The sequence below is a fragment of the Rousettus aegyptiacus genome, unplaced genomic scaffold, assembly GCF_014176215.1.
Source record: "Rousettus aegyptiacus isolate mRouAeg1 unplaced genomic scaffold, mRouAeg1.p scaffold_m13_p_3, whole genome shotgun sequence".
In the NCBI taxonomy this organism is placed as follows: domain Eukaryota; kingdom Metazoa; phylum Chordata; class Mammalia; order Chiroptera; family Pteropodidae; genus Rousettus; species Rousettus aegyptiacus.
The window spans coordinates 105,850,681-105,862,161 of NW_023416306.1; the positions used below are offsets into that span (position 1 = coordinate 105,850,681).

General features: G+C 41.2%; 1 protein-coding gene and 1 pseudogene across 1 annotated transcript; both read right to left on the reverse strand.

Annotated features, from left to right (window-relative positions):
* Positions 1-191: 191 nt before the first annotated feature.
* On the reverse strand, positions 192-5,541 carry OXA1L (OXA1L mitochondrial inner membrane protein). Its single transcript, XM_016120521.2, has 10 exons — positions 5,413-5,541; positions 4,813-4,974; positions 3,757-3,970; positions 2,080-2,223; positions 1,745-1,830; positions 1,404-1,568; positions 1,112-1,216; positions 838-1,000; positions 670-750; positions 192-590 (listed from the first exon to the last, which is right to left on the reverse strand). Exons 1-10 carry the CDS (start codon positions 5,473-5,475, stop codon positions 463-465), a joined length of 1,311 nt encoding a protein of 436 aa, XP_015976007.2. The 5' UTR covers positions 5,476-5,541; the 3' UTR covers positions 192-462.
* On the reverse strand, positions 4,323-4,441 carry LOC118601446 (annotated as a pseudogene).
* Positions 5,542-11,481: the final 5,940 nt, after the last annotated feature.

The window sequence follows — 11,481 nt, forward strand, 5'->3', positions numbered from 1 at the left end:
AATATTTTATAGGTAATCTTAGGGTACTCTATTTAGATACAATCTCAACTTATCAGACATCTCTATCAATGCAAATGTGGCTGGAACAACACATTAATGGGGTAGGGTCACTTAATGCCAGGTCACTACACTAAGACACTCCCTAAAAGGATGGGCCAGCAAGAGCAGTCACCATTGAATCTATTTTTCAGTTTTCTGAAGCACACAATCCATCTACCCATTTAATAAGTATCAGGAAGCAGCATATAACATAGAGATTTACTAGTTCTGTGGATGGGAAGATCACTTGGCTCCCCAATGCTTTTTTATGCTTAGGTGTGAGAGTCCGTAGTGGAATCCACTTTTTAAACGAACATCTCCATGTCTCACAGTTTCTAGGTCTGGGGCAAGGACCCAGTGTCAAATCTTGTTCTAAAGCTGTCTTTGAAGAGAGTTCCTGCCAGTATGAGCAGGGAACAGAATTCAGCCAAGTGTGTCACGCCAGGGCTGCTTTGAGTTCGATTTCTTGTTACTGCTGTTAGGAGTGCTGGGAGGGGGATTTCTTCCATGCTGTAGCAGAGGGTTGTGGGTAAAGGTCTGTCGTAAAGGACCTAGGGGGAAGAAGAGAATCTTGGTGAGCAAAGGAAAGGAACAAACAATGAGAGAATTCTGCCTCAAAGGGTTATTTACCCCTGGCTGCTAGCTCCAAGTGATTCTGCATGCGGCTTTCACGCTGCTGTAGCTGATGGGTGATTTCAGCATTCTTCCAGCCTATGTAAAAACGAGTAAGATGGAGGTTTCATATCCATTTTTAGACCACTTCCCCCTGGTCCTGATCCTCAAAAAACAGGCTGTTACCTTTTTTGAAGCTCTTTAAGAAGCCTTCCTGTGGAGGTAATTTGCTGGGGTCATGAACAACACGCTGGGGGATTTTAAGTACAGTGCGTGCAGCAGGAATCCGGAGGCAACCCACCTGGACCAGGGAAAACACATTGGAGGAGAGCCAATACATGAACACCGCCTGGAAGAGAAGACAGAGAAGGTCCTCAGAAGCTACATCTCTAGTCAGCTTGCTGGGAGGCAGCTAAGCTAGGTGGAAAGACTTGGAGCCAGCCTCTAAGTCATCGCCTACCGTGGGGAAATGGACAGTTATGGGCAAGACTGCCAGGGGCATCAATCTCATAACATTTCTCATCCACCGAAGGTCAGAACTTTGTACACCAGTCTCAGCACCTAGCTGCAAAAAAAAAAAAAAAAAAAAAAATGTAAGAGTAGCAAATGCATGTGAGTTTTAGTGACGGGTAAGATTTCTTACCCATCAACTCTATTTCTCCAGGGAGTGAAGAATGACTATTCTGCAGAACAACTTTGCTCCTACCACCAGTTCATTTTGCAGGCTTGGCACTTGGCCAACCTGGGCTTACCTCAAGGACGCCCCACATTGTAGCAGTGACTACCAGTGGTAATACGTAGGTGGGGTCAGATACTGTGAGATCCTGGAACCACCAGAGGCCACCTGTCTGTAGGCTAGGCACAGGAAGGTTGGCCATTTCTCTCAAGGAAATGAAGAAGGAGATAAAGATTGGGGCCTGTAACAAAATAAGCAGTGTCAGCACCCTTCAGCAGAGGGAACACTTTCATTATTCTATTACTGAAAACCATGTACGATACCACCAACCATCACCTGGTGTTTGGGGATCTAGGGCATGGGAAACAGTGTAATCTGATTGGTTTAGGTTAAAATAAGAGTAATGTTTTTGCTCACCTGAGTCAGAGGTAGAATGAGAGGTCTAAGAAGTTTAATGTCATGCTTTTTCTGATAAAATGTCATCTCCGAGGAGGCCCTGTAAACTGTGAATGAGGGGAAGTTAATGGCTGGGCAGACAACTGGTTGGTGCAGGTGACTATCCTCATTGCCTGGCCTATGACATTTCTTGCTGACCCTGGCCAGTCACTGGAAGCATTAGGCCCAAGAAGGTAAATTTTTAGGACCTGCTCAACTGTAGAAACTCCTGATTTAAGTTGTTCCTTTCCTTCAGCAGAATGTCAGGAAAAGTACAAATGTAGTCCTCTCCCACGCTCATTCTGCAACTGACTCACACTCTGCATGGTCTCCTGCCAACTTGGCCTCTCTGATTCGAGTGGAAAACTTCTGGATCTCTGGCAAGTGGTTGTGGATCTTGGCTGCCTCTCGTTGGCCCTTCACGATGACAGGAAACACCAGGCAGCGAGCAAGAACTGTACCTGGAAAACACACACTAGGATTGGAGTAAAATTAAAGCAGTTCTGCAGCTAGAAAGCTGAAGATTTTTAAGTCCTCACAGAAAGGGGCTCTCTTACTCTGTCTTTTCCACACTGTGACTCATGCCCAAGGGGCCCAAAAGGGCAGGGGCATGACTTAGTTCCTTCAAGCCTCATCAATCCTCTGCTTTGACACCACAAAGATCTAGCATGAACTTCTCTAAGCAAATGACCAGGAATCCTGTTTGTTTCCTTGAACAAAAGGTGATAGGAGCCGATTTTCTAGATCAATAGTTTCTGAAACTTTTCTATTATCGATGGACAGCCCCCTTAATTGTAGTCCCAATATACATATCATTAAATCAAGCTGTCCTAGGTGATGGGGTAGTCTAGCCATAGGATTCTTTAAGCTCTGGCTTTTGCTTTGCTCAGAGGTATTTTTATAGAACTCTGGGGCTCTCAGGAATGAAGTCTGAAAGCTGTTGTCTTAGGAAAATTTGGAGTAGGAGGTAATCTGGTGGCCTACTGCTTTATATTCTTCCTATTTCTTAACACTTCATATTTCTTGATCATTCCAACAAATATTTATCTTATGGTCTCTACAGGCAAGCAAGTGGGTCTGGGCTAAAAGAGATGGGGGTGGGATAGAGAGGAGATAGTAGGTTTAGGCTTTAGGAACATGATGATGATGTGCAGTATAAAGAGGGGGGCTAAGGATGGAACCCAGGATACCAGCACTGAAGGGGTAAGTAGTCTGTTGGGCAATGAAGATGGGAAGGTATGGTCAGAAACACAGGAAGAAAATTAGAGAAGACAGTCACAAAAGCTACAGGATATATTTCAAAGTCTAAAGTGTATGACAGAAAGGTCAAGTATGAAAAGCGGATTTTGCAATGATGTGTTACTGGCAGTTAGAATGAAATGGTACTAGCAAAAGTCAGATTGCTGAGGATCTAAGAGGGGAAAGAAAGAAGCAAGCCACTGGAGATGGGATACTCTTTTAAATAACAGCTATGAATGGAAAGAGAAAGATAGTAATTACAGGTGAACTAAAGATGAAGGAAGATTTTCTTCCAAGAAACACATGGTATGCTTGAGCATGTTTATTATGTTCAGAGTAGTGATAAAGAGGGAGACAAAGGATGATTACTGGAGCAAGGAAGATACAGAATTTGAAGCAGTTTTAGCCTACGAAAGGAGCAATGTGTTTTCCAAATCTTAAGTATTTGACCTGAACTTCTACTCTCCTAAACAAGGGCAGTTTCATTGCTGTTAACAGGTCCCCTTACACCAGTACCATATCGCATGCAAATATCTACATGTCTTAAATTGCAGTTATTCTAGTGGTTTTATAATTCTGTTTTGGAAATATAGGTAGAGTGCATCTAAGTATTATAAGCCTCTATCCCTCACTTGAATCTTTGCTTTTTTGACTCCTAAACTTCTGCAACTATTTCCTCGATCCACTCACAGAACTGCTTTCTTTAATGTTCTAGCCTTAATCCCACACCCTCGACCAGGATGTTTTCAACTTACATGCAGCAATGGCCCCCCACCAAGGAAGGCCTATGTTAACATGCATAAATTCTAGTAGGTTCTGGATCAGTCCCACTGGGGTATATGACCCCAGCCCCAGTTCAGTGAAGCTCTGTTCTGCAGCAGCTTGGACTATATCTGCAGTTTCTCCAGAAGCCACCTCAGTTATCGAAGTAGGTGAAGAAGTTGCAGGAATGACCGGAGGAGCCTGAACCTGTGTAAAAGGAAGTCAGGTGTAATATTCAGTAGGCAGTACATAGAGAAACTGAGTGTCCCCTTATGACCACCAGTATTGCGTTGTTTATTTGACTCCATTCTTTTTATACTCTCAGGTTAGCCTACAGTGTCCACAGAACTCAAAGCTTAAAAATGACAGTTTATTTTGCCCCCTCAGTAGAAAAATAAATTACTGAGTAAGATTGCATGACTACCTTTTAGGTTGGGAAGTTATTTCTTGTATCAGTGTTTTCCAAACTTCAGTCATTTGAGTATCACTGGCACAATTTTGCACACACTGAAACTATTATTCTCATAATTTCCCTTTAAACCAACTTTTTTTTTTTTCACACCTATAGCACCCGGTATTCTTAGGTGGTCTCCCATCCAAGTACTAATCAGGCCCAACCCTGTTTAGCTTCTGAGATCAGACGAGATCCCGAATGTTCAGGGTGGCATGGGCGTAGACCCAACTCAGTTTTTAAGACCAAAATATTTACTTAGTCTCATCCTCAGTAATATCAATATCCATGAAATCATGTATATGATACGCAAGTTAAAATTTTTCTAATACACACGTCCCTGAAGTCACATTCTCTTTTGTTGTACTCTCAATCATTGCCCCAACTGATATGAAAATATATCCCAAGCAGAGATGCTAGCATTTTGGGGAGCTGTGTGGAGTGTGGTCCAAGCAGAGATGCTACCATTTTGGGGAGCTGTGTGGAGTGTGGTCAAGAACTCCCCTCCACATTTTACTTCCTCCTTGTCAAAATAAAACAAAAACAAATCAACCAAGAAGCACCATTTCTAACGTTGCGGGGACGAAACGCGTTTTACCTGGGCTTCTGCAAACGAGATGGCAGAGATACTAAAACCGCGGGGGCTAGGGGACGCGAGGAGGACATAGCGCGGGCGCCCGCAGCACCGGCCGACTGAGAACAAGAGCCCCGCGGTCTGTGGTTTCCGGGGCCACTGCGAGGGTCCAGAGACGCTGTGGAACTGAGAGGGGAAAGGGCTGATTAAGTCATTTTATGGGCAGCATAAGTCGCTCATTATGCTCCCCAACCCGCTCCAAGAAGCAGGCAGCCCGCTACCACAGGTGAGGACATTGCGACTCTCCGCGCGCAGGAGGGTGGCCCGAAGGCATGCTGTGAGTCCTTGATCTCAGTGACTGCAGGCCCACGCCGGGGCCCAGAAACCGAGGCTGAGGTCTCCTTGGCAGAGGTGAAGTGTGTTCCCGCGAACAGACAGCGATACGGAGCCGCTGAGCCCGCGGAGGTCGAAGGAAGTAACCCTCTGCGTCCTCACGCGACCTGAGGTCACGGGACGCAGGTCCCGGTGAGGTCAGCGCCTCGCATGCCCCCAGCACGAGGTGCCCCTGGCTCGTGTCACCGGGACACGGCCGCATCCGGACGCTCAGCCCTGGGGCACCCTTACCTGACGCTGGGGCCTTAGCAGGCGCGAAAGCTCCCGGCGTCCACACATCAACCCCACCGCCATTTTGCCGGGAAGAGGACTTGCCTTTGCGCCTGCGCAGTCAGAACCTCAGCCCTGCGGCAGGAGGCCCTTTTGGAAATGGGCATGAAGTCGGAGCTGTTGCCATGGTCAGGTCGTAAAGGAGACTGGAGCTTGGCGGCCATGTTTGAAGTGGGTAGGAAGATGCAAAGGACTGTGTTTACCTCGCATGGAATTTTTCCCGGAATTGAAGTTAAGAGCCACGCAAGTGGCAGTAAACTGGGCAGTTTTCCTCCGTCTCTAAATCCATGATTGTTCTGCGATTTGTTGAGTTAAGAAGTAGCCTCAGGACAGTTTTGGCTGTGCTTGGCGTGTTTTTTTCCTTGCCTGGTGAGGTTTGAGTCTTATTGCTAGTTACTGTAGTTGCAGATCCAGTGAATTTTGAGGGTAGTCTGGGGTCTGACGAAATTATGGAAAGGAAAAAAATTACTTCTCAGCTAGAAAGACTCCATCGTTCCCTTTTTCCTTAAATGTGGTTGTGTGAAGAGCAGCTTGTCTCTATGAGGGGACAAGTCTAAAGATGAAAAAAAAAAATAACATGCTGATGGTTGTGTGGAAAGATTGAAAACCCCTGAATACTTGATAGTGCCATTCAGCTGCTGTGTCAAACTGGAACCACCCATCTCTTGACTTGTGTAAGGTAATTGAAGGTCTTTAGTGTCGACTCAGTCTTCGTTGCTTGGGTGCTCGGTTTCTTGAAGTTGATAGCATTTCTAAATATATGTGAGGTGAAGTACCTTTTGTCCAAAGAAAAAAAAGTACAACTTAGAGAGGTGGAAGTTGATTATATTCGAACCCCCCAAAAGTCTCTCAACTACAGAGTGCTTTTTAAATAACAACGTATAGTTTGGGAGAGATAAAATAGGCTGAAAAGATTTCCATCACTGCTATTTTGGTTTGGTTATGAATCTACTTGGCAGAAATGGTAAAAACAAGACAAAGAAAAATGCAGTTATAGTAATAATTAGATATATAACCTATTAATCACATACGTTGGATACTCTTATTAACTTTTTTTTTTTTTGTTTACCTTAAAGAATACAGTTAGAGGTGATGACGGCTATACAGCTACAGGACACTAGGGCGGGGGCGGGGGAAGCTATACGGTATCTCCCAGTATTTGCATCCCGTATAGCTTTGTATAGCCACTGTAGAAAACAGTATAGAAAGTCCTTAAAGAACTAGAACTAGGACTACAATATGATCCAGCAATTCCACTTCTGGGAATATGGAATTTCCTGTCCAAAAGGAAAGAAAAGCACTGTATTGATGAGATATCTGCACCCCATGTTCATAGCATTACCTATAATAGCTAAGACATAGAAACACCTAAGTATCCATCCATAGATGAATGGATAAAGAAAATGTGTTAAAAAAATGTGATATATATATATATATATATGCGTAAAATGGGATACAATTTACCCTTAAAAAAGATGGAGATCCTGCCATTTGTGACAACATGGATGGACCTTGAGGGCATTATGCAAAGTGAAATCAGTGACACAAAGACAAATACTGTATGCTTTCATATGTGGACGCTAAAAAGAAATTATTAAACTCATAGAAAAAGAGATCAGATTTGTGTTTATCAGAGGCAAGGGTTGGGGGGGGGCATTGGATGAAGGTGGTCAAAAGGTACAAACTTCCAGTCACAGGTAAATAAGTGCTGCAGGTTTAATGTACAATACGATGACTCTAGTTAACACTGCTGTATGGTATATTTGAAAGTTGTTAAGAGAATAAATCCTAAGAGTTCTCATCCCGAGGAAAAAAACCTTTTTTTTTAGTATCTGTATGAGATGATGGATGTTAACCTACTATAGTCATTTTACAATATATGTAATCCAAGTCATTATGCCATACACCTTAAACTTATATAGTGCTATATGTGTCAATTCATATAGATGTAGATGTGAACAATATGAACTCTATGTCTGTGTTTCTGATTTCTTTCATGCCCTGACCTTTGATCAACTTCACTGTCTTTAGAAAACATATCAGACCCTTCTAATTGATGATTATCTGTGTCCCATAAAATGCAGCCATACATATTTTTGTTAGTAGTGGCTGGAATGGCATGCCAACTGAGATGCGACAAACTGGTGATAATATCAATTATAAATAATCATCCATCACAAGACCATCGGGAGATATGGCCCCTGGAGTGTACTGCATTCTCTATCCCACTGTTTTGTCAATCATTAGTACCTAAGTTATACTATTAAAAATGTACTGTAACAGGGGTCCGTTAGCAGATAATCATTTGTGCAGGACTGCTGGGTCATAGGTCCACTCCAACACCTTAAACTCACTAATTTTATGTCAATTATCTCAGTAAAACTGGGGGAAAAGTTCTGAGGAATATACAAAAAATTTCTACTAGAACTAATATGTAAATTCAGTCAGGTTGTAGGATACAAGACCAATATATGCAAATTAACTGCATTTCTATGTGCTAATATTGAACAATTGGAAAACAAACCTATTAACAAGAGCATCAAAAATGAGAAGTTTAGGGGTAAATTTGAAAAATATGTGTGAGACTTGTACACTGGAAGCTATAAAACATCACTGAGAAAAAAATTTAAAAGATCTAATTAACTGAAGCGATAGACCATGATTATGAATTGTAAGACTCAGTATTGTTCAGATGTCAATTTTTTCAAAATGATTTTTAGCAATCTCAATAAAAGTCTTAGCATTTTAATGGAAATTGATCAGCAATTAATACATTTATATGAAAAATGTAAAAGACCAGGAATAGACAAAATACTTTTTGAAAAAGAAGGACACAGTTGGAGGACTTATAGTACCTGATTTCAAGATTTGCTATAAAGCAAAAATAATCAAGACAATGTGGTACTGACATAAGAGTAGACATTTAGATCAAAGAAACAATCATTTCCAGATATAAATCCAATTTATCAATTTATTTCAATAAAAGTGCTAAGGGAATTCATAGAGAAATGGAAAGTCTTTTCAACAAATGGTGCTGGAATAACAGGATATTCTTGTAGGAAAAATTCAAGCCCCAGCACTTAGCCGTACTATTTATAAAAATTCACTTGGAATGGATCATAGTCCTGAAGTTAAAGCTAAAACTATGATTTTTCTAGAAGAAATCTTGAAAGAAAATCTTGGGAGTAGGCAAAGATTTCTTAGGACACACAAAAAACACTAATCATAAAAGAAAAAAATGATAAATAGGACTATCAAAATTAAAAACCCTCTACTCTTTGAAAGATACTATTAGACAAATTGAAAGGCAAGCACACTAGGAGAAAAATAATTACAAAATATATATTTGAAAAAGGATTTACATCTAGAATATGTAAATGAGTTTTCTTACAACTTTATAATTAAAAGCCAAACAATTCAATGAAAATGGGTAAATATTTTGAACAGACATTTCACAAAAGAAGAAATCCAGAAGAAATAGCCAAAAATCACATGAAGATGTTTAATCTCATTAGTCATTGAGGAAATGCGAAGTAAAACCAATGATATACCATGACACATGTACAAGAATTGCTGAAATTAACCGATTGACAATACCAAGTATTGGCGAGTATGTGAACTAACTAAAACTTCCATAAATTGCTGGTAGGAATGAAGAATGGTACAATTACTTGGCAGATTAGATGTATACTATATAACCAAGCAATTGTACACCTAGGCATTTATTCAAGAGAAATGAAAATGCATGTTCACAAAAGACTTGTACATGAGTATTCACAGCAGCATTATTCATAATAACACCAAACTGGAAGCAACTCACATATTTATCAATGTGTGACTAGATAAATTTTAGTATTGTCATATAATAAAGTATTACTCAGCAATAAAAAGGAATAAGTCACTGATAGACACAACAAAATGAGTGAATCTCAAAAATACTATGCTGACTGATAGCAGCCAGACAGAAAGAATACATGTTCCGATTCCATTTACATGAATTTCTAGAACTGCAAAACTAATCCATAGTGACAGAAAGCAAATCAATGATTTCCTGGAGTTGCAAATGGGTGGGTGAGAGTAGAATAGACTCCCGAGGGGCATAATGGAACATTTATCAAAATTCAACAAACTATTCACTTAAACGTGCATGCTTTCTGTGGTATGCATCAATAAATTTGATTTATAAGTGAAAAAAGTTTATAGAATTAATTATTCTGCCGAAATAGTATATTTGCCTCACCTATCTATATATGTCGAGTAAAAAACAAAACAAAACAAAAATGTAGCACCTGAAACTAACATAATATTGTATGTGAACTGTAATTGCAAAATGAAAAACTTTTTAAAAATTTAATTCTCTGGATAATTACTTTACTTTTCCACCCAGCGTGGATATTCACTCTTCCGTGCCTTATGAGACAAACAAATACAGTGCTTTGGTAGTTGAGGAGAGAGAGATTGTTTCTACTTAAGAGAACACAAAGGATGGCTTCATGGAGGAATCCATTTTTAATCTTGGCCTTAGTTAATAGATACACAGAGAGCTAGATAAAGTAATATGGCATTGTAGGCAGAATCAACAATAAAGCAAAGCAATATTGCCTTTTGCAAAAAACACTTTATTTGGAGAGTCTCCAAGTCTGTATTTCACTGTTTATTGTATTATGTCCCTATATTAGACACCTATATGTAATTTTATGTCAGTTTTACTTACACATGGATGATTTGCCCTAAACAGAACGCTTAATCAAGAAATCTTTTAAAAGATGTAGTCTCCAGGAATTTATTAACTTAAAAATTGGACCTAGCTATGTTACAACTAAATTCCTGCCAGAGTGCCATGTAAAAGGCCATTCATTCATTCAACATTCATTTATTCAATAAAATATTTGTTGAGTGCCTGTTATGTCCCTGGCACTGTTCTAGGGAATAAAAACCACTCTGTAATGAATGAAAAGCCACTTTGTGTAGAGAGTTTAATTATTAATATTAGTCTTCCTTTTAAAAAGATAATTATTTAGAGTAGTTCCAGTCAGGATTGCAGAGTAGGTAAATGCTGTGCTCGCCTCCTCCCACAACCACAGCAAAATTACAACTAAATTATAGAACAACCATTCTTGAAAATCACCTGAAGACCAGCTGAAAAAAACTCCTAGAACAAAGAATATAAAGAAGAAGCTACATTGAGACCAGTAGGAGGGGCAGAGGCCAAATGGGCTGGTCCCACGCCCACATGTGGCAGTTAAAAATTGGGAGGAATATCTTGGCTGTGGAGGTCGCCGCTGAGGAGCGAGGGGTCTCAGCCCCATACCGGGGCTCCCTCGCCTGTAGCACTAGTGCCAAGCCAGGAAGAGGAGCCTCACAACATCTGGCTGTGAAAATCAGCAGGGATTCTATCTAGGTGAGACAGAGGGTTGCTGTAGACTCAGGTATCCTCTTAAAGAGTCTGAGCACAGATTCACTCTCTTTCAAAAACTTGCTTTAAGCTCCAGTGAAGGGACAGCGGCTTGAAAAGGGACAGGGACATTTGGGGAGGAACTGAATTATTTGGCTGCAGGGTGAGGGCTGGAGGGGCAGCTCTCTCTGGAACAGAAGTGCCGGGTGGGTGCCATTGTTTCTTCGGGTGGGTGCCATTGTTTCTTCGCTGAGTCCTTTCCCCCTCACAGCCTTGAGGCATAGGCAGACACCAAATCTCAGTCTCTATTGATCTGGCTAACACCACTTGCCTCACCCTGGTGATTCCCTGAGACACTGCCCCACCCAACTTGCTCTCCAGTCCAAACCTCTTTCAACTGTTCCTCACAAGAAGCCAGTCTTGGCCAATGCTCCAGACTTTCCTAAAATCTTTCAAAGGCCCACAAACCTTAAACAAGAAACAGCTGGCCTGGGTATGCCCTATACCGTTTGCTAAATGGCCCTAAGCCCAGCACTAGTGTTAGTCAGCCTCAGTTGACAGCATAGCCTCTCCCAGATGTCTCCCAGTCCAGTACTGGCAGCTACCAACTGCGGATCATCTTGTAGCTCCTACCA